This window comes from Vipera berus (assembly GCF_964194415.1).
Source record: "Vipera berus genome assembly, chromosome: 4".
Lineage (NCBI taxonomy): Eukaryota > Metazoa > Chordata > Lepidosauria > Squamata > Viperidae > Vipera > Vipera berus.
In genome coordinates this window covers 114,226,667-114,251,315 of record NC_138206.1, presented here as the reverse complement: position 1 = coordinate 114,251,315, position 24,649 = coordinate 114,226,667, and the positions used below count along the sequence as shown (strand labels likewise).

Below are 24,649 nucleotides of genomic sequence, written 5' to 3'. Positions count from 1 at the left end.
GGTTGCCATAAAGCTGCAGTTGGATCCTGAAAATAAAATTTCTTGTTACTGTTGATTATCCATAAGGGTAGAACACCTTCTCTCTCAATGTCAGTCATTAAGAAATGCATCATATTGAAATAGATTTTACTTCTTTTCCAGTTTGAATGAAAAGGTTGTGTGAGTCATCGATATGTGAAACCGGTTGCATCCAGAGGAATTTGATGCAAAACAAAACATTTCAAACCCTGCTGTTGAAATTCAGTGGGGTGGTGCCATTCCAGTTAATCAAGGGTGAATGAAATGTTCATTACAAAGCAACCTCAAATGCCTCTAGACTGAGTTCAGGAATAAGCATGTAAGCCAGGGATGTCAAACTCACCACGTCACGTGACGTGTTGCAACGTATCGTGATTTTAGAGCCTTGGTGGAGCAGTGGGCTAATGCCTCCTTAAGTAACACCATCTGCCTGCAATTAGTGCAGGTTCGAGTCCCACCAGGCTCAAGGTTGACTCAGCCTTCCATCCTTCCGAGGTAGGTAAAATGAGGACCCAGATTGTTGGGGGCAATAAGCTGACTTTGTAATAATGCCGCTTTGGGGGTGTGTGAAAGCCCTAATAAGCAGGCATATACATAGAATCTTGAATCATTGAGTCTTCGGAGAAGGGCGGGATATAAATGGAATTAAAATAAAAATTAAAAAAATAGAATGAAGGCTACTGCTAAGCTTGTAAGCCACCCTGAGTCTTCGGAGAAGGGCGGGATATAAATGGAATTAAAATAAATAAAAATAATATTTTTTCCCCTTGCTGGAGCTGGGGTAGGCACAGTTTCTGCACAACACATCTCGCCCACGGGGCAGCAGTTTGACACCCATGATGTAAGCAATACTTCAGCCTCTATGCCTTCTCCTTGTATTCTCATTTACAAGTGCAAGGACACCATTCCAGTTATTTAGTGTAAATCTAGGTATAAGGATTTTCATGGGTGGTATCAAGATATCTCCATTTGTGAAAACATTAATATTTCTTGGTTTATTATAAATTGATTGCCATTTGGTCCTTGTATTCTCATTGACTGAAGAGCAGAAATTTAAGAACTGATTCTATACCTTTCTCAACTACAGTGAGAAAGAACTGGTGTGAGGTGCCATCTCCTTACTTTCCCCCCCCCTAATGTTTAAACCACTTACCATGAAAATGAAGTTTTACTTATTCCATGTCTTTAACAATATGTTCCATATTTAGAGCAGCCTAAGAACTGATTTAAATATGTTCCCTTCCATTGTAAAAAAAGAAGAACAGAGATAAAAAAAATGGAAGGGAAAAAACCCCACTGATATCTGTTACCCATAATTCTTTGTCAACCTGATTAGGCTGTTACATTAGTTATTTGCATTTCCTAACATTGCTATTGTTATTATTAAAACCTCCAGCTACTGTATTTGTCTCATAAACTCATAAACAAGTAAACCAACATCCATAACAGAAAACTGACTCCATGAGTCCATAAATTCCAGCTTACTGGAAACCAGTGATATTTCTTTCTAGTTGTCTCTAGTTATAAATGGAGACTGATACAGAAAGACCTCTATCTTGGGTCATTGGGCTTCATTGGTTATAGCTACGAAGATTTAATGCCTTGCAGGGTATGGAATTGGTCTTCATCCAGTATATCTTCTCAGTCTGACCACTGAGAAACACCGGAAGTATGACACTCTCCTACACTACCTGGCCATATACTTAACTTCTAACAGAATAACAGAGTTGGAAGGGACTTTGGAGGTCTTCTAGTCCCACCCCCTGATCAAGCAGGAGCATTTAGACAAATGGCTGTCTAGTCTCTTCTTAAAAGCCTCCAACGTTTGGGCACCCACATTTTCTGAAGGCAAGCTGTTCCACTGGTTGATTGTTCTCATTTCCTGATACAGGAAATTTCTCCTTAGTTCTAGGTTGCTTCTCTCTAGGTCTTCTTTTCACTAGACTAGACAGACAGACTTCTATATGGAGTAGAGGACCATTCCAACAATCCTTGACCTTGAACTGCAGCCTTGATGTTGTATCACTACAAATTTAATGAGGACCTACACTACCTGGTTGTTGTGATGCCTACTTCTTGTACGATAGATCTGAGCCATTGTTCCACATTCATTGATTTTATTGAAATCAAGTCAATGTTAATTCTTTGTGATCCCATAGATCATTTCTCCATGGCAATCTGTTTTAAACCTGGTCCTTTGGGTCATCCAAAGGTGCCTTCACTGCCATTCCAACTATTAGTCAAACAAAATTGTGATGGGATTAATAGTAATAAATAATAACAATAACAATAACAATAACAATAACAATAACAATAACAATAACAATAACAATAACAATAATAATAATAATAATAAACCTTTATTGTCAAAGTACAACATGTGTACATTGAGATTAGCTGAGCCTCCCCCCGTGCTCTCTCCCCCAACACACAGTGACAACAAACCCTCCATCCTACCACACCATGTGAAACAACTACATCACACACCGGCCTCCCAAGTCAATTCTGCATAAGTTCACAGAGATTATGTCCCATTTAAAAGCCTAACAGCCCACAGATAAAAGCTATTCTTCAGCCTGTTGGTACGGCTGGCTATATTCCTGTATCTCCTACCGGATGGTAGGAGAGTAAAGAGATACCATCCAGGGTGTGAGTCATACCTGTGAATCTTCTTCACTCTTCCAAGGCAACAAGCCCTGGCGATGTCATCCAGTGGTGTCAGGGAACAGCCCACAATGTCTTGTGCTGTGCTCACTACCCTCTGTAATACTTTCTTGTCCGTGGCTGTCACACCAGCATACCAAACCACAATACCATACAAAAGGACGCTCTCTATAGTAGACCGGTAAAAGAGGGTCATTAGCCGTTGTTCTACCCTGATCTTCTGCAAGACCCTAAGAAAGTGAAGCCTCTGTTGGGCCTTTCTAGCCACCTGGGTTGTGTTAACTTTCCAGGTCAGATCTTCACAGAGGTGGACTCCCAGAAATTTAAAGGAGGAAACTCTCTCCACACAGTCCTCCCCAATGTAAAATGGGGCAGGTTCCTCCTTTTTTCTCCGAAAGTCTAACACCATCTCTTTCGTCTTGCCAATGTTTAGGTGCAAGTTGTTGTTACTACACCATAGAGATAGGTTTTGTACCTCCGCCCTATATGCTGTCTCATCCCCACCTGTAATAAGACCCACCACAGTTGTATCATCTGCGAATTTGATTGTCGCAGTGGATGGGTCAGATGATACACAATCATAAGTGTATAAAGAGTACAGGTAGGGGCTAAGCACACAGCCCTGTGATGTGCCGGTGCAAAGTGCATTAAATTAAACACAAATGAGTGACATAGAAAGAAGAAAATCAAGAAGAACATCTAAGGTTGGTAATGCAGTGATGTGGCATCAAGACTGCAGTCAAGATCAAGGGCTGTTGCAATGGTCCTCTACTCCAAATGATAAGCCGAGAATGTGACAGGTTCATGGAAACAGTTCATGGCTGTTTCTCAAGGTCAGGATTGGGAGGAATACTGGATGAAGTGCAATTCCATCTCTGGCAAGGCATTCAATATTTATTGGCTAAAACCAGTAAAGTTTTTACCTAACTAAAGGTTCCCCCGCACATGCATGCTAGTCGTTTCCGACTCTAGGGGCCGGTGCTCATCTCCGTTTCAAAGCCGAAGAGCCAGCGCTTGTCCGAGGATGTCTCCGTGGTCATGTGGCCGGCATGACTGGACGCCAAAGGCGCACGGAACGCTGTTACCTTCCCACCGCAGTGGTCCCTATTTTTCTACTTGCATTTTTACATGCTTTCGAACTGCTAGGTTGGCAGAAGCTGGGACGAGTAACAGGCGCTCACTCTGCTACGCGGCACTCGGGATTCGACCCGCCAAACTGCCGACCTTCCGATCGACAAGCTCAGCGTCCTAACCCACTGAGCCACCGCATCCCTTTTTACCTAACTGCATATCGATTAATCATTAAGATATTGAGAACTATGTACTAATAGTAATAATAAAGTTGGAAGGGACTTTGGAGGTAACTACAGTCTGTTCTCTTGTTTTTTTGTTTTTTGTTTAATCTTTCAAACATCATTATTGTACGTGTATGGGTAGAGATTCTTTTATTACTCCTGAAAAGCCCAGGTAGTAGAGCTAAATTAACTGTTTACATAAAATTCATGCTAGCAGGGAATGAGATTAAATAGACTCTCAGAGTAGTCATCACCATCTTGACAAAACTCCACATCCACTGCCACACAGGCAGTATCACATTTGTCAGCAAACCTCTTCCCTTCCCCTTTCTGAATCTGCTCTTCTCTTAAGAGTTGAAACCTAAACAATTGATAAAAGGGGAACCCTCAAAGGTTAATTTATTCTCCTAATTTGAACACTTGTCAAAGTGCTTAATTTTCCTTTGAATTGCTTTTGTCTGCCTTTTGTTTTTAAAGGCACATTTAACAGAATGCTAATAAAACAGGCCTGCATGATGGAAGAAATGTCAAGCCCAAACTTTTAATCTCATAAACTAACCTTCAAATGACTTTTAAATGGCTTTTAAACACTGCTAGCTACCTATGTGTGTGCATGTATATGTATATGTGTATATCTACATCTACATCTACATCTACATCTACATCTACATCTACATCTATCTGTCTATCTATCTATCTGTCTGTCTGTCTGTCTGTCTGTCTGTCTGTCTGTCTATACACCTATATACCTGTATACCTATATATACCTATACACACACACACACATACACACATACAAACACACACATAGTATTTAGATTACCTTGCTAGGCCCCAAACATGGAACAAATCTTATTTCCTGTTTCAGCCTAACCCAAGGCCATCCACAGGCACTGGTCACAGTAGTGACAGCTCATATTTGTGTATTTTTTTTTGTATTGCTAACAAAGAATTAAAGGGAGACTGATATGCATTTCAAACTTATTTGTTCTCATCAGTCAGCCATACCCTTCTGAGATTCTAACCTGGGCTGATTGCACATTAGGCAATGTGTGTATGTATATGTATATGTATATGTATATGTATATGTATATGTATATGTATATGTATATGTATATGTATATGTATATGTATATGTATATGTATATGTATATGTATATGTATATGTATATGTATATGTATATGTATATGTATATGTATATGTATATGTATATGTATATGTGTGTGGGGTGTGTGAGTGGGTGTGTGTGGGTTTGTGTGTGTGTGTGGGTGTGTGGGTGGGTGTGGGTGGGTGTGGGTGTGTGGGTGTGGGTGTGGGTGTAGGTGTGTGTGTGTGTGTGTGTGTTTTCATAGATTTTCATGGGTATAGGTATGTAGGTCTTGGCGTATTCGGGTCTTTTCATATCACAACACAGCAAACCACCCAGGATATTTCAACACAGAACTCAGGAAATCACTACAATAGAGCTCAGGATGTCATCACACAGCCCATTGCCCAGGTCGTTACAACACAAAGGACTAACGAGCACACAGCCAGCACCTCAGCCACACAGGATGCTACAAATCAGCCAACTAATCCCCTAACAATAACCCCATCAACCAATCATGATGTAACATCACAGCCAACCAATCCGCTTACAGTAACAAAGCCAGCACCCCACACATCCCCACCAGTATTTATAGAGAGACGGCAGCTCCGATCACGCTTCACTCGCACAAGCACAAAACCGAAGACACCAGCCTGAAGATGACGAGTGGGACCTTGTCTAAACGTCGCCAGGACACCCTCAATCCTACATGGAAAAGACCCATGAGGAGGTCTCCATGGTCATGTGGCCGGCATGTCTAGACGCCAAAGGCGCACGGAACGCTGTTACCTTCCCACCGTAGTGGTCCCTATTTTTCTACCTGCATTTTTATGTGCTTTAGAACTGCTAGGTTGGCAGAAGCTGGGACGAGTAACAGGTGCTCACTCTGTTACGCGGCACTCGGGATTCAACCCGCCAAACTGCCGACCTTCTGATTGACAGGCTCAGCGTCCTAACCCACTGAGCCACCGCATCCCTTTCATACATATACATATACATATACATATACATATACATATACATATACATATACATATACATATACATATACATATACATATACATATACATATACATATACATATACACATACACATACACATACACATACACATACACATACACATACACATACACATACATATATATGTAAAGTTTCCCCTGCACATGCGTGCTAGAACATACACACACACACACACACACACACACACACAATATGCTGGTAATGATCAAGCCAGCTCCTTTTGTTCCATGTTTGCAAAACCAATATGCTTAAAAACAACAACAACAGCACTTGAATTTTATTGGCTTCTCTATTGAAAATGCAAGCCTTATCTTCTAAGCCATTGCTTTGTCACAGCAAATTTATTTTCTCTTGCTGAACTGGATTGTGCATATTACATTCAATTTTCCTTCCCCAAACAAGGCTTTAACTTAGGGAGTAGCTGCTAACTTAAGAATTTGTGCAAGATAAAAATCAATTAAGGACACACCAACAGTAGATTTATCACCCCAGGTTGGACAATGGTAGAAACCAACTATTACTCAGGTTAAGTGCCAGAATTAGGCTGTTGTATAATTTTATGCAATACACTCTTACCATATTGCCTTAAATCATAGACATCACCTTTAAAAGCACAGAGCTTTTGCTAATATATCTGCTTCTCTCCCTCCCTCCCTTCCTCCCTCTCTCAGCTATTTTCCCATGGAATCTTACAATTAATATGGCTGTGACTCCCCAAATGTAAACAAAGCTCCAACTTTAGTGGGCTTTATCATTTTTCAGATCTACACCCAGTACAAAAACTTAAATATTCAATATTCTTTATGGGTCAAGTGTGATTGGACACAGAAGAAATTTATCTCTGGTGCATAAGCTCTCAGTGTAGATACAAACAACAACATAGAAAGTAATATAATCATAAGATACCAATAGCAGAAGTTAATAGGAAAGATGAGAAGGGTAATAGCAATACAGCCCTACTAGCTGGGTAAATATCCTTAGGCAATCAGGTGTTTAATAGATATGTTATGTTGTGTTATGTTATGTTATGTTATGTTACGTTACGTTACGTTACGTTACGTTACGTTGCGTTGCGTTGCATTACATTACGTTACGTTACGATATATTTATTATATTAATTGTTAACACAAAGATGCTTCCCATTCTAATATTTTGAACAATTGCATCATATGTAAATCGGAGACCTTAAATCGGAGGTCTCCAGCCTTGGCAACTTTACGATTTGTGGACTTCAACTACCAGAATTCCACAGCCAGCTCTGCTCTGCTGGCTGTGGAATTCTGGGAGTTTAAGTCCACAAATCTTAAAAGTTGCCAAGGCTGGAGATCCCTGCCTTAAGTGTTCCAACCCACCACATGTAATCCAGATGCTGCTTTTGTCAATGCTGGATGTTGTTAATTCCATAGAAGCAAACAAACTCAAATTTTCACTCAGGATGAAAAACAACCTCTCCACACTTGATAAACACCTCTTCTCCATAGAATTATAGAGAATTATATTCAATGTTAAGAACACCAAGATGTCAGGGAGATGCTAAGGTCTTGTTGAACACACTGGCTCTCCTCTAGAAGACAGCTGTATATCCATCCACACAGAATTCCCTTTCCCCCTCACCCGCATTCTCATTCAATCTGATAAAAGAGAACTTGATGTCAAAGTTGTCAGGCAAAGGTGAAGCAGATTTGAGGGAAATTCGGAGGGATGGAACGTAACGTCTTTGTACCTATTTAGCTATGAGGTGTCTGAGAGATTAATCTGTGTGAACATCCTGTCTTTTAATTTCACAATTCCCTTTATAGTGACCTGTTACTTTCCTGGTTTGAATATTTCTAAGAAATAGAAAATTTGTTTGGAGAAATTTGACTTTATGCATCTCTGCACAGTAAAGAAGTTTCTTTGGTATCTGTAAAATCAGGATTACCCAGACTCAGATATAAAATAGTTCATTGATTATTCTTCATTGATCCATTGGGGGAAGAAACTTAAATGTGATAATAAATAGTGGTTTAGAGTGAAATTGTAGGACTTCGTGGGACATAATAACAAGGTCTGTTATAGCCTGTGTAAGAGGTAGTCCACAATAACCCAATCAAAAAAGTAATGGAGGAATAACAACAGGAAGGTAGCTGGTTAGAAGGTTATTAAGATACATACTCTGAGCTTGTGAGGATTCAGGATGAAGTGAAGGAAGATTGCAGTGACTTGGATTTAAAACCAACTCTTTGGATCATTCATAAATCCTGCAAGACTTCACCAATTTCCAAATTCATCTAATCTGTCACAGTACAATATTATAAAGCCTTAATTCAAATCTCAAAAATGACAGATAATGTGAGAATTTAACACCATCACCATTAGTTAACCATCTGCGAATGACAGCCTCTGTACTCTACAGGCTCAGACACTTTGAGAGCTGTATGCAACAACATTTTGTGTTGATGTCTGCTGATTAGTGTGTATTCAAAGTGGCAATAAAGTTATTGTTCTGTTCTGTTGTATGTGCTGCATAGCTCAACCACAATTGTTTTTTTCAGAATATACAAAACTAGAATATCATTTTTCCCCAAGTATTTCACTTGAAGCTTCAGAAATATTAATATTTCACATCTGTCAGGACCCACCCCAATCCACGTCTTAGGAAAACAAAGACTCTTGGAGTCAGTTCTAGTCCAAAAGGAATTTTTACTAGGACATGTTTGGTTGTGGAAATACAAGACAGGACCTGGTATTGTTTTACAGATTGAAACTTTATAAAGAGTTCCCGGTTCAACCCTCCATTCCTTCAACCCCATTTGGTCAGCCCCCCATCATTTTACTTGGTGTCATCCCTTTCGTGGGAAAAAGGGAACTTTGAATCTTTATGGTTATTGCCTTCTTCCTTTACAGATTCAAATAGAGACACAGGCCAGATGCCTTCTTCCCTAACCCTCCCCTTTGTTCCCCCAGTTCAAAAGGTTTCCCTTGGTCTTTGAAATAACGTAAGGCAGGCTGAATCCACATCCGCTCCTCCTTCCTTGGGAGATGGCAGAATCCAGGGGGGGATAATGTTTTAAACATACATTTATGAATGTGATATAAATGGATTCTGACAACATCGTTCTCCTCCTCCATGACAATCAACCATCAAACTTTGGGGGAAGATAATATGATCACATATATCTTATTTTAGGATTCATAACAAAGGCCATTGGATTACTATTATTTGAATATGCATGAGAATATACCTGAGAATGTTAAAATCAATATATATGCATTTAAAAAAAAAGCTAGGAAAAAAACTTAATAGGTTGTTATATTTTAGGATGACAGCTTGTGACAGCAATATAATCTTCATATATTATAGCACTGACATTAAGAATTTTTTTAAAAAAAACATGTTTTCCCCTTATATACAACTCCCAAAATACGTATAATAGTATAAATAGTATAATAGTCTCCCTACATATGACAGTATTTCTCCCCATGAGACAACTTCATCTCTATTTTTACTTTTTTTAAAAAGGAACATCCTGAATTCAAAATAATTTTAAAAAAATATCTTACCTATATCACTTACTGTCTTCTTAATGAACTTAAGACATTTACTTTCCTGTAAGTATCAATTTACTTTCTTGTAAGTATCAAAAGGACGCTGAGCTTGTCGATCAGAAGGTCGGCAGTTTGGTGGGTCAAATCCCGAGTGCTGCGTAACAGAGTGAGCGCCTGTTACTCGTCCCAGCTTCTGCCAACCTATCAGTTCGAAAGCATGTAAAAATGCAAGTAGAAAAATAGGGACCACTACGGTGGGAAGGTAACAGCGTTCCGTCCGCCTTTGGCGTCTAGTCATGCCAGCCACATGACCACGGAGACGTCCTCGGATAAGTGCTAGCTCTTCGGCTTTGAAACGGAGATGAGCACCACCCCCTAGAGTTGGAAACGACTAGCACACAAGTGCTGGGTTACCTTTACCTTTACCTTTTTTAAGTATCAATTATTGGCTATGAGAAACCTAGATTTGAGCTTGAGATACTATATGTGGTTAAAAACAGAAATTTTGTTTTGTATTTCCTATTGAAACCTAAAGACTGAGTTTAAGTTCCAAGTGGGCATCTTATGCATTTCTCTATCAAGCCAAAATGCCAATGAAAGGAAACCTAGTAGCAACATTATATTTGTTCTGAATCTTTGAAGATATCTTACTTGCTTCTATAGTAAGTCATATATAACAATGCAGGATAAGAGAATAAGAGAGTTGGAAGGGATCTCAGAGGTCTTCTTGTCTAACCTCCTACTCAAGCAGGATATCCTATGCCATTTCAGACAATCTCTACCTTCAGTGTTGGAGCATCCACAACTTCTGGAGGCAAGTTGTTCCATTGATTAATTGTTCTAACTGTTAGGATATTTCTCTTTATTTCTAGGTTGCTTCTCTCTCTCCTTCCTCCCTTCCTTCCTTCCTTCCTTCCTTCCTTCCTTCCTCCCTTCTTTTCTTAATAGTGGTGGTGGGACTTTACGCTACAAAGGGAACTGAGAACCTATGACTTAATCCCTCATGAACCAAGTTGTGGGGCGGGGGAGAGAGAAACCATCTCCTAGAAATAGTACTTCAAAAAGAAAATTTTATTTTCTTTGGCTTATCTTCTTGGTATCATGTTGTCTTATCATAATCTCTGCTTCTCTGCTCAAAATTGTAATGGATAATAACAATAACAATGTAAGTAAGCACTAATGACAAAAAAAAGCTGTAGCTATAGAGTTTAACTTGTGACACAAAATAGGAAATGGATGCAGTAGATCCCCTCTTGGTGTAACTCTTTGGAATTGGATTTCTGTCAAAACTAAAATGTTGAGACTCAACAAAAAGTTACGTAGGTATAAAAAGGATTATTAAGGAAGAAAATAGGGCCTGAAACAGACTTCAGCTAAATCACTGTGAAATGAATGGAATAATAATAATAATAATAATAATAATAATAATAATAATAATAATAATAATAATAATAATAATAATAACAACAACAACAACAACAACAATAACAATAACAATAATAATAGCAGTAGTAGTAGTAGTAGTAGTAGTAGTAGTAAAATGCTACACAAAGCAAACTTATGTGAGAAAAGCACAACTCAGTAAAAAAGAACTGGAAACACACAATAGAGTTTGAAGATTAAAAGATGGCCTTGTGTTTATTTTATTCATTTACAGTAGTGGATTTTCCCCCATCTATTTATCCGAGGGCAGAGATAAAATACCTGCGTGCTGTTTACTTGGGCTATTATGATTCACCTGTTTATTCAGAGTTTACTGAATAATTTATTCAATAAATAAGTACTATTTTTAATGCAATGTTTGTACAACTGATTTAAGCAAATGCAATGATGAAGTGGGAGGGAGGAGGCCCTGCAAATATAAGCTTGCTAAGTTTGGTTTTCAAAATAGTTTGCATAGTCTAATTTCTTCCTGATGCCATTACTAACTCTACTCACTGTCTTCCTCTTCTTTTACTTCCCTCAACTTTGCTAGGCACAATATCTGCTTCCCCTTTCTGTTCTACCATATCCTCACGTTACGCACTCAAAGTGTTTGATAATGACTTCAAGAAGCAACTATTCTTTATGTGGCCCTGAAAAGGATGATGGGTTCTTGAATTTCACAGTATTCTTAGTAATCATCTTCAAAATAGGATGGTGTGTATCTTCTTTCTTTTACACTTTCTTAGCACCCACGTTTTAGAACCAGGCATTACCAGTTTTCATGGCTCATCCTGCAGGTAATGTCTCTTAATGGACATTTCAAAAGTGTTTGGACATCTATGAAGTTCAAATTCTTGTAACATTCATTTTTTCCAAGATGCTTCTCAGCACTAGAGAAAATGAAGAATTAGGCTGTGGGGATTAGAAGGAAGATTAAAACACCATTACCCACTGAAGGTAGAGGCAACTGCAATAGCAGACATCTTTTGATTTTTAATCATAATTAAGCCATCAATACAGATATGTGCCTAATAATAATAATGGAAATTATAGTATGATTTAACTCCCCTGACATCATTTTACGAAGCCACTCTAGCATTAGACTTATTAAGATGTGGGATACTTATCATCTATATTTAGCCAAATAATTTGTAATATGCTAAGGTGGAGAGGTGAAGAGTGATGGAAAGAAAGAATGCAGTTTGGAAAACACAATTCAAGCTAAGCCTTTTAAGACTACCCCAAGTAATAATGAGTCTTAACATAAAGCAAGAGAGAGAGTGACTCTGAGGAATTCTAAAAAAAAAAATCTTGTATGTTATATTGAGATATTACGGTATCTTGAAATTCTGTTGTTGCTTCTTTCTCTCTCTCTCTCTCTCTCTCTCTCTCTCTTTCTTTTTTCTTTTTTTTCTTTCTTTCTTTCTCCCACCGTTCTCGCTAAAAGTTTGATAGATTATTTCTCTACCTACTTCATGAACAATAATTGGTGAAGATAAATATAATTCTGGCTCTTACATAAATGGATTTATTGTGCACAAATAGTTGTTGTGGATAGGTACCTGTATCTTTTCCCAACACCCTTTAAATATATCCTAGTTTCTTTGTCTCCTTGAAGATGAATAAATATCTTCTGTTGCTTGCAGGTATCAACGTGTAATTTCATCCAGCAGCCTCACCAACTTACACCTTTCTCCCACTTTTTATCAGGAAACAAGTCTTCTTCCCATCCCTATCATACCTCTCAGATTAGGCTATTATTGTTGTTACCTGAATTATACGTAACTGAAAGTTGTGTTTTGCAGCTTAACACTTTGTTATCTTCTGTGGTCATGCACTGCCATGAAAACAGAGCTGCACACCAGAAGTTCTAGATGGCAGCAATTTTCTGGGCTCCTAAAATGATATTTTAACCCTCCTTTTACCCTCCTTTTAAGAGTCTTTAAAATAAATTGTAAAGTAAAGTTTAAGAAGATTTCAAGTAGAACTGGAAGTATCCAATTGAACTGCATCCATCCTGTATCCTGAAGTCTTCTTTGATGGTTTTTCTCTACAGATCATAGAGAATCCCACTGAATTAGTGTCTAAGGCTGATTCAGTCTAGCCTTTTATTATAGCCAAGCTGCCCAGCATGCGGACAAAAAATCCACGAACATATCCATGTTGTTCTTCCAGCAACAAGATAGAAGAGGTTGCAATTGTTGTGTGTTTGTGTTTTTTAACTACTCAATCTAGCCAAATCCTCTATGTGCACCAGATGGTCTCAAATCTAAGTACTCACTAGGGTTGACATTGCTTAGCTGTTTTGATTAACACAAGTCAAGCTAGGTCAGGGGTCTTCAAACTTGGCCCTTTTATGACTTGTGGACTTCAACTCCCAGGATTCCTCAGCCAGGCACGCTGGCTGAAGAATTCTGGGAGTTGAAGTCCACAAGTCATAAAAGGGCCAAGTTTGAAGACCTCCTGAGCTAGGTGATCCATATAAAATCCTTTGCACTAAGCTTAAACTGCATAATCAGTATCTCATTGTTTCACATTAATGACTAATTTTCATGTACAACCTGAGAACCGACCATGGAGTTCAAATCTAAATTCATAAGATTTTATATATGTTTAATCATGATATACTTTACAGTCTTGTATATTTGTCTAGCAGCGACCTTCCATGAATGAAGTAAGCAGAAACAAACTAATTCTATTTGTTACTTTCATTAATAGGGATTTTTTTTTCTTGAATTGACCCAGTATCATTTATCTCCCACTTCAAACACTTAATTTGAAATAACGTTCGAGACTATTACATTTGCATATCCATTGCTTTAATTGTATCATTATTAAAACTATATTCAGCAAAATAAGTAATTATCTAATGTGAGGACAGCATGACTGCAAGTTTTGGACAAGTTTTCTTACTATTCAAATATATGACCATGTCCCCTTTTTTTAAGTGCATAAAAATATCAACATCATTTGGTCATAAAACAAAGTGATTCTACCTCTGTATATTAGATCATAAACAAAATACCAAGTTACAATTTGTACAGCAGACACAATAAAGTCAGGTTGTCAGGGAACAATTAATCACAGAGTGTTTTGCTATTTGCTGAGGCAATTAATATTTTATGCAATTTTGAGCATGCAAATTTGTGATAGTGAAAGGTAACGGGCAACATTACTCAAACTTATGTGAACATTGTCCTTATTACCACATTAATAGCAAAAACAATCAAGTTATCTGATTTCTACATTAGCTAAATAGAAGGAAGAGGCCATCTTTTTGCATCTGTGGATGGTATCTATGGACTTAAGAGACTGAAGACAATTCTTAAGTCCAAATGAGCAAATGAAGTCCTCCCTATAGCATATTAAATAGCTACGTAGGAACATACTTAAATGCTTTTCATACAGGCCAAGGTTATAATAATAATAATAAGTTGGAAGGGACCTTGGAGGTCATCTAGTCCAACCCCCTGCTCAGGCAGGAAACCCTATACCATTTCAGACAAATGGCTGGCCAGTCTCTTCTTAAAAACTTCCAGTGTTGGAGCATTCACCGCTTCTGGAGGCAGGTTGTTCCACTGGTTAATTGTTCTAACTGTCAGGAAGTTTCTCCTTATTCTTGACTAGGCAATACATAGTTGCGTGGTTGAGCCCAGTTGCCCTGCGGTTCCTTACTCACCTTCCATAGTTCTAAGGTGGTCTTTGTGACTGCTTGTTAGGGAGGGAGTAAGTTTTGAGGAAGCTGTTCCTCAATTGTAGTCTTGACCTCAGAGGTTGATTGCTGTATAATATGTGTGTTTTCTGTAGATATCATTTTAACTCACTCTTTTTGTGCAGCACTTTCCCAGCAGAATTTGGGTGGGTGGGGGGTGGGGGTGAGGGAAATACCAGCTAAATAATGAATGTTTTGTTTTTGAACAACTTTGACCTGTAGGAAATTGCTGAATAGACTGTGTGCCACAGTAGAAAGATCAAAGGACAATCTAAGAAAATAAGGTTTTCCTGTAGAAGATAGGCAATCTTTGTGAATGGGGAGAAGAGCAATCCATTTTTTATATGCTACAGTCCACATGATGTCCTTCAACATATATAAAGGAAGACCTTGCGTCTGTGAAATAAAATGCTGTCCACTTGGCCCGATACTGGAAAATGTTATTTAGTTTTAATTTTATTTATTATACATACTTTTTACACACTCTATATTTCCATGACCTATTTTATACCTATGTTACTTGCTCTGTGTTGGATGTTATATGTCTATAAATTGAAATTGTTTCTGAGACAAAGAACGAACAAACTTGAAGGATGATTCATTGACAGGTGGAAAGCTGCATTCTCACAGTTGACTAAAATCACATTCAACCGGACTCAGTTTCAACCTTCTATTGGGCATGTGGGAAAATGCGGTGCAATTTGATGGGGAAATTGTGCATCTTGGAAAGGGACAGCCAGCTGTCCTTACACAGCCAGTTATAAAGCAAGTTGTGACTTTTTTTGCAGGAGGAAAAAAAATGCAGGAAAGATTTAATCAATTCAAAAACTATAACAACGGCCCAAGTATTAACCTATTGGAAGTCAGCTAGATGTGAAAAAGCATTTTCAGTCCCTGTCCTCTGCAGCAAAATATCATACAGTATTCATGAGCCCACAATTGTTTTTTTGTGTGGCAAACTGATTTGTGTGATGTTTGTTCCATTCAAGGAGGGGAGAAAATAGGAAGGCACAAAACACAAATGAGGCTATTATCCGCACAGATGTCCACTCAAGTATGACTTACTCGTAGAGGATTTGGGCTATCAAATGTAGAAATTACACTCTAATCATGATTACATGCGCCACAACAATACTAGGATTAAATACAAATTATAGCTGGAGAATAAATGAAGGGGTTACCATGGGTGCTATCAATAAGAGAGAGCCACATGTAATTACTCCAAGGACTGGATCTGGCAAGCAAGAATTGCATCTTAATAAACAGGATGGCCGAGAGTGAATAATAAAGCTAATGTTGAAAATCTCTTTCATGCTTTCATCCAGCATGAATGATTGCTGGCTTTAAGAATTTTCGCTCACTGGGCAGGCTTTTTCATTAGGCAAAGGTAATTGTGTAACTCTCTTGTCTCTTCCTTGACTGGCAAAGCTGGCAAAATATGACAATGGATTGCTGGCGCACTGCTTCATTAAACCTGAAGAATATTTAACTCGGAATACGGTCAGATTTTGAAACCTCAACCTAATTGCAGCGCCCAAATACGGAGAGCAGAATGCATCTCAGACAGAATGGTATTCATCATGAAAAAAACAACAAACAGTGATTTTTGTGCACCTGGAAAGCACGGCCCACCATGAGGAAACACTCAAATCAAAAAACTACATAATGAAAACTCTGTGTGTAAGGGAGATAGGGATCAGAATGTGCTTTTTAAGATGTAAACAGCAGGTTTTAATTTGGCTATGCGTGTAATATATAAGCGAATTATTTTTGTATATTTCCATTCTTGAAATGAAAACAAGCACCTTTTCAAACAGTTGTAAAAATGGAGGCTCTAAGGACTGTATAAAGCACAAGACTGCTAGTCAGGCAGGCAAATAGAATAGAAATTACCTGGAATGCTATCATTCTATCATTCCATTCATACAACACACAAAGAGCAGTTGCAGGAATTGGGTCTGTCTAGTCTAGAGAAAAGAAGGTCTAGGGGTGACATGATAGCGGTGTTCCAATATTGGAGGGGCTGCAGCAAAGAAGAGAGGCTCAACTTATTTTCCAAAGCACCAGAAGGCAGGACAAGAAACAATGGATGGAAACTCATCAAGGAGAGAAGCAACCTGGAATTAAGGAGAAACTTCCTAATGGTGAGAACAATTAACCTGTTCTATGACCGGCCCTGTTTGTGTATCAGAGACAACCCCTTTTTTCTTTTTACAGTCAATAGGCTGGAAAAACCCAACCCAAATTTATTTACAGTTCAAACAAAAAAGCAATAGAATAAATGAATCAAAATATCAAACAAGAGTCAACAAACAAGAGTTAAACAGAAGTAGCAAGAACAGACCAGGATTCGCTTAGAATATCACCAAATGGTTGTCTTCAGCAACCAACCACCACCACCCCCCCGCACCTTCCCCTTTTATTATCAGTCCCAAGGCCTGGCTTCTCACTGCCTTCTCCTCCTCTCACTGAGTTGTCTCATTGATTTTCTCTGCTCTGCTCTGCTCTGCTGGATTGCCTTCTGCTTCTAGCATCTCTGAACAGATTCAGCTGTGACTCATCTAAGTCCGACACCTTGTGCTCACACAGCTGGGCCTCATGAGGAACATGACTGGAGGGGCCAGGCTGAGAGTCCTGCAGTGCATCAGAACCTCCCTCCAACACCAAAGGCTGTCCAAACCCCTCCACCTCCTCCTCAGATTCATCGGACTCAGCTGCTGGGAGCACAGGCTGACACTGAATCACAACATAACCAGTGGAACTGCTTGCCTTCAGAATTGCCTTCACTAGAGTATTTTAACAAGAGACTGGATGGCCACTTGTTTGGAATGTCATAGGGTCTTCTGCTTGGGTGGGGAATTGGACTAGAAGACCTCCAAGGTCCCTTCCAACTCTGTTTTTTGATAACTCAGACACAAAAAAGTGGAACAAATTCATTTCATTACCAAACTAGGTAACATCCTCAGTGCTAGAAGGGAGTGGGGTTTGTTCCCTGATTATTTACAAGTGACCTGTCATATCAATATAGCACTGATGATGTTACCTGGTTTGGTAATGAAATGTCTGCAAAAGAGCACCATGCACCCCACAATTTAAAATAGCAATGGAAAATAAATGACCCACAATAATATTTGGAAGCAATGTTTATGTTTGTGAATATTTGAATATATTACAAATATGTACATATTTTAATTGGTCAAACAATGAAAGTAATAAGCAAAAAGGAAGAGGAAAAGATATTGTCCCTTTAAATAATCTTCCAAAGTAGCAGTTGTATTAACTATCCTGGGGGCCACATCCTTAACAAACAATTTTGTGTTACACCGTTCACACACACACCCCACTTTGTCAGCTGCCATAGATTTCTGTGTTGAAATTATATGTTGAACTTATATGGAGGATGATAAATTGCATAATCACAACCTCTGCATAAGTGGTTGGGTTTCCTGAAATTGCTGTTTCATGCTGAAATTTGGTGACATATTTTTCCATTGTAATTGATAATAATAGGATCAGTATGTGAAATAGTAAAACGATGCAATATATCTAAATTGAAAAAAAAACAAACAAACAAACAAAAGACACCTCCTTTAGTCGCAAACAATGTAGAAATGCTAACTCTGTATGACGTCACACAGCTCCTATTCCAATCATGCTTATCCAGAGTATGGAACCAGGTCTGCAATGCCATCATAACCAGGTTGTGAAATTGTCAGTGCAGTGCAGTGATTTACTTAGGAACAATATTACTGAAGCTCACACATGCCCAAGGATGACATTCAAACTTTTGCAGTGGAAGAAAAGCTTTGGACTAGGGAATGGCGTTACAAAAGAAGCTAAGATTGTTGCTATTTATATTTTAACAATGCAAGGAGACAACTCAAGGCCAGGTGATAGAAACAACCTAAAATGTGCCTTGAATTTTCAAGCAAACTGGCTTTAAATTTACAATAATAATAATAAAAAAAACTTTACCAAAAAAACTGCTAATGGTTTCCTTAAGGAACGATTCACAGATATCATCTTATGTTTTCCATATAATCCTGCTCATCAAAGTACATTTTTTTAAAAAAGTCTTAACTTTCAATGAACAACCAACAGACAGTACAACCAAAGGCCAGCCATAATGACTGGGGATTAAGAAGTTTGAAGTCCAGCATATTTGGAAACAACCAAATGAAAACAATAACTTGCATGAAAGAAACGCCGGCTTCCGTATTGTGTATCATCTGAGCCTTGGCAGTCCATTCGTAAGTAAAACTCAGAAGAGGAAACAAGTCTTTTCCATCAATCCTGAAACCACACATGGGCACCAAAGAGCAAGTCCTGTTCTGTCCCAGCCTCTGCAAATACTGCTCAACCACTTAATTGCAAAGAAAAAACCCTTTGCGTTGAACAAGGCAGGACTTGGTAAGATAAACCCCTTTTATTCTGACACAGCTTTTATGGAACAAAACTCCAACCTTTAGCTGTTGAAATGAACAAGAGTCAGTCTCTGAGTTCTCAGCTGGAATGCTCAAGGTTTAAGTCACTCAAACACAGAGAAAGCCGACAAACCTGGTTAAATGTTGAAGAATCCTGAGGCAAGAAATCCAAGGACAGAAGCATGAAGCCATGGCATGAATGGTTGTCCTTGGCAACCAGCCCCTCCCATGCCCCTCCTCTTTATAGTCCAGCCAGGGCATGGCTTCTTATACTTTTCCAGGAGGGCTGCCCCATGGGCCTCCGCTGTCCACCCTGCACATCTATGCATCTGGAACAGGCCCCAGCTGCTCCTCGTCTTGGCTCAGTTCAGGCCCCCAACACAGCTGTATCTGCCTGAGCGTGAGTAGATGGACGTGGTGTCACATCTAGCTCTGAGCCTTCGTGCTCCTCAGAGCCTTCCACAGACTCTGATGTGACCCCAGGCAACCCTTCCCCCTCCTCTGATTCATCTGACTCGGCTGTCAGGCGAGGACTCACAACAAGTCCAAACAAGCCTATGCACAACATTAACAATGGTGTGTTCATTTCCTTCTATCCTTTTCTCTGCTGGGTCTGTTTCTCCTCAATCTTCTTTTTCATGGATATTTCCCTGACTGGTTATGGCCTTTGATCCTTCAAGCCATTTCGGCTGCTTTCACAGCAGTGCCCTGTCCATCCTACACACGAGTCTGCCTCCTTCGCCAGCTACCGCGAAACCCAGTCTGAACATCTTAACAGCATCGAGGGATATGTGCGTATGTGTGCGAAGGTCGAAAAACGTCACTCACCAGAGTTGGGGTCTGAATTTCCATCTGCTTCGGTCCTCTTGTCCGGGGAGGCCTGCTCGTAGAATTCGTCCTGTGGCTGAACCAGAGGAAGAGGGTGTGAGACCAGCATTCCACTACCCACAGGCTCATGATCGCCTAGGCCACTGTCACTGCAGCTTTCCTGCGAACCATCGGGGAGGTGAAACGTAACACGACGCTGAGACTACAAAGAAGAGCACAAGACAAGCTCGATTAGTGCTCTTCTTTTTCTCTTTCACCCCTCCCTCTGTTTCGATAGATTGTTATATCTATCTATGATTGATCGCCCCCATCATTTCCAAACACAAGGGCCACCGGACCAATTTTATACTTGTTATATTATTATTTTTTTGAGGGATGCTAAGCTACGTTCACATATCAGGTGGCCAAATATCTTCGCCAAGTTATACAACAGCACAAAACTTTTAATTATACATGCTGTTTTACCATCCTATTTTCCCCCCCTTCCCTTTTCCCCTTCAAATGCTGTTGTCAAGCTTTAAGCATGCACAATATATTGCCACCATTGCTGCTTCTTAGCTTGCTAATGCACTGGGGGTGGGGTGGGGCAAGGGGGAGAATGGAATGCAGGCTCCAAACAACAAGACGTCTAACCGTGCAAACCAAGGACATTTCATCAGGTGTTTGCCAGCCTACAAAGACACTTTCCCATAACAGTTTTTTGACTCTTGATTGGACAATGTGACCTGCACTAATGCAGGGGAGGGAGAATTGTACATTTTGATTATAGCCGGTTGTGTGGGAAACAGCTAGAGTTGGTTTTGCTTTCAATCATGCTAAAATGATGTATTCAATAAAGTTTTGCACAAAGAGATTGGATTGTCTCTCCAGTGCTTACTTTGGTTGGCTCCATTAGCCAGAACTGTGTCATTAAACCGGCTCTCGCTATTTCCCTGTTTCTCTTTTTACTGTACTTTTTTTTTCTGTAAAGGCTCATCAAAGACTGAACTATTTACTTTCACATCCAGATATGTCTCATAAGAAAAATCAAGATGCAAAATCATCATGAAATAGTTGATCTTTACTGGACTGAAACAAAAGTATCAATGAATGCTAACATTGTACTCCCAATAGGACTCCATCTGGTGGTTTTTATAATAGTATCACTTGCACCCATGCACGCAAACCTACTCTTGTGCACAATTAAGAGATGGCAAATTTAATTTGCTTGCAAAAGGGACAAGGAAACAACGTTGAAACAGGAATCTTTAGCTTTGTTTTGCAAGCTTTAATACCATGGAAAGGGCTAATGTGGATGATACACAGGCATTTATGCCAAAACATTTTTTTCCCAAGTGGTTTAAATGTAAGGTGTGTGTGTGTGTGTGTGTTTATGTGTGCACACATGATTATATTTTACAACTACTGCACAACTTGGTCCTATCACCTGTGGAATTTAAGATTAGGGATATACATTTAACCTAGATTTTTCTGTGGAAACCTAAAAAAAAGCTGCTTTCATAAGGTATATTAAATATATAGCTGTCTTAATGACTGACTCATTAAAGTAGTCACATCTTATTTCAGGTTCACTGGGAGATGGGGGAAATGAATGCTCTTTAATGAGCGCTGTACTTATTTCCCAGCACATCCAACACCTCCAGGGGAAGAAGTTGAAATCTATACAACTACTTCCATATTTTCAATAACATGCAGAAGCTCTCCTTCTGAAATTTGAAATGGGACATGAGAGCTATTGTTCTGTGCCAGCCTGTGTGAGTCCTTGTTATGCTCACAAGGAGAAACCCCTCTTCCAACAAGCAGGCAGGAGCCGCAAGAAAAAAAAACAACAACCCCTTTTTTTATTCATAGACCTGAGTCAAAGTCCAACCAGCACCTCCCACATCTTCCCTTTTATTATTCAGCCAAGGTGTGGCTTCCTAATGCCTTCTCCTTTGCCTTTGAAGTCGCCCCATTGTATTCCTGTGTTCTACTTGCTTCTCTTGCCTGTGCTTTTGTGCATCCTGGATTTGTCCCAACTGTTCTTCATCACTGTCCAACTCAGGCTCCCAGCACAGCTGTGTCTCAACCTGAGTGTGAGTAGAGGGGCCAGGCTCATCAGACTGCAAGTCTTGGAGTCCCCAGAGCCTTCCTCTTACTTTGATGTCACTCCAGGCCCTTCTTCCTCATTTGATTCCTCAAACTCAGCTGCCAGATCCACTGGCTAGTGAGGAATCACAACAGCTATATCTTTTGTTTATTTAATGGCAGTTTGCTTCAACCCAACAGTCTTAATTTAGCCCTGTGCAAAGTTGACTTCCAGATAATGCCAAGACTACTGTACATACACAGACACTATACTTAAGTCCAAATAAATCTAATTAGGAAGACAGATGAATCTGGTCATCCATTTGAACACTGTAGCATTTGGACTTGAAGGGCTTGTTTGTAATTGATGAAGTGAGTTTTCTAACAAGGTTAGAAGCCTTCCTTACAACACTAGTCATTAAAGTGGAGATGTGACCTTGGAAGATAATGATTCTTCCAATCAAGTCTGAAGTGACAATTACCATTAATCACCAGTCATATTACTACCTCGGCACCATTGGAGTATTAATACAGACCCATAATCCAGGTTGTGTTCTAAGGACCTTTTGAGACAAGGCGTGAAAATCAACTCTCACCACTTCTAAGAATATTCATCTTAGCTGACCTTGGAGTTAAGATACTCTGACTTTACTTAGATGCAAATCACTTGGATATTTTCATATGTGTCTTTAAATTGTAAAATCATATTGTTTCACTTTGGGGTGTCTATGTGTGCCATCTTCCATTTTCAGTTCTTCAAGTTTTTTTTATGAATGAAGGCAAATATATGTGTCTACAGATAATATTACAGGATCCAAACTGGGTCAATCACCAAGACCAGAGGTTTAGTCTTCTAAGCTTTTGAACTTGTGCTCAGGAAACTTCTCTCTACCAGAATGCATGTTTTGAGCTACTCTGTGATGTGGCATCCTCTTGGTTGATTGGTTCTATAATCTTATAAAGATAGGGAAAGGATTGAAGCCTGAGAAACAGGGCCCCTTCTCAGTCAACAGAAGTGCTGATTTACCATCAACCTATCAAGGACCTAGGAGCTGAGGACTTGGCAGCCTAAGGAAACAACAGTCAATGGTCAGCCATCAATATACTAATCAACCAATATGAAGCCACACTCAACTAGGCACCACATAAATATGATCCATAGAGTAACCCAAAAGACATGTTTCAGTAGAAAGAAGTTCCCTGAGGATGGGCTTCAGCACAAGTCCAAAAGCTTAAATCTCTGGTCCTGGTGACCAAGCCAGATTGGACCTTCAAGTTTTACCTCAGCTTTTCTCAACTTTTTTTTTTCTTTTCTTCTTCCAGCAAATAATTAATAGGCAACAACAAACTAAACTTGCAATGCCATTTGATTGAAAGCAACGGAATCTTTCTACTAGGAACTATTCAAGATCTTGGTTTCTTCATTTGGATGTGTGCCTATTTCAAAATGAATCTACCCTCCTTTCCCTGAGACTATGCCCATTCATTGAACTCCGTCAGACTTACTTCTGAGATGACATATATAGAATTTCATGATGACTATTATTTCAACACTCATATACGTAGAAATGTGGAACTCATACATTTTCAAAGCTACTCTTTTCTTAACATTGTTCAGATAAGAAATCATTATGCATTACTCCCCAGACAATACTGACTTTTATACAAAGCCTGGTTCCTATGATTAGATAACATGAATATTTAGAAGGTCCCTCTTTGTCTTTTTTTCCCCCTTCTGGTTATGTCATTCTCATTGTATTTGCATGGTACAAGTTGCAGAGTATAAGTTACACATGTATTCTTTGTCACTATATTTGAAATCAGAGCATTTAACAGACTCAAAAAACCTACTGACCAGTTTGCACTAATATTTAGAACTAAGATTAGCCAAGTTCTTTTGTGCTGTTTCAACAAGCTTTAAGGTAATATAATGGTAAAGGTAAAGGTTCCCCCGCACATGCGTACTAGTCGTTTCCGACTCTAGGGGCCGGTGCTCATCTCCGTTTCAAAGCCGAAGAGCCAGCGCTTGTCCGAGGACGTCTCCGTGGTCATGTGGCCGGCATGACTAGACGCCAAAGGCGCACGGAATGCTGTTACCTTCCCACCATAGTGGTCCCTATTTTTCTACTTGCATTTTTACGTGCTTTCGAACTGCTAGGTTGGCAGAAGCTGGGACGAGTAACAGGTGCTCACTCTGCTATGCGGCACTCTGGATTTGACCTGCCAAACTGCCAACCTTCTGATCAACAAGCTCAGCATCCTAACCCACTGAGCCACCGCGTCCCTTTTTAAGTTAATATAGTGACAAATTAAAAACGAAGTTCCGTTGCTTTTTCTGAATGTGAATGATCAGATGCATTTAACAATTGCAATTACACGAAAGGAAGAGAAAGCCCCATGCTTTGGCTGAATTCCATACCACCACAATATTTCACAATGTTGAAATGTTGAAATGGAAAGAGTGCAGAGAAGAGCAACAAAGATGATTAGGGGCCTGGAGGCTAAAACATATGAAGAATGGTTGCAGGAATTGGGCACATCTAGTCTAATGAAAAGAAGGACTAGGTGAGACATGA

General features: G+C 39.4%; 1 protein-coding gene across 3 annotated transcripts in view; it reads right to left on the bottom strand.

Moving 5' to 3' along the window:
- Window positions 1–24,649, bottom strand: part of LOC308667944 (protocadherin-9) — a gene marked incomplete at its 5' end in the record, with an annotated part of 844,000 nt that overhangs the window by 291,425 nt on the left and 527,926 nt on the right. Inside the window, one exon of one of the 3 annotated variants that reach the window (XM_081327578.1) lies at window positions 20,007–20,119. In XM_081327578.1, coding sequence (XP_081183704.1) covers window positions 20,007–20,119 — 113 coding nt within the window. Of the gene's footprint in view, window positions 1–20,006; window positions 20,209–24,649 lie in introns of all 3 variants that reach the window. The other 2 variants (XM_081327577.1, XM_081327579.1) reach the window with 2 other exon arrangements.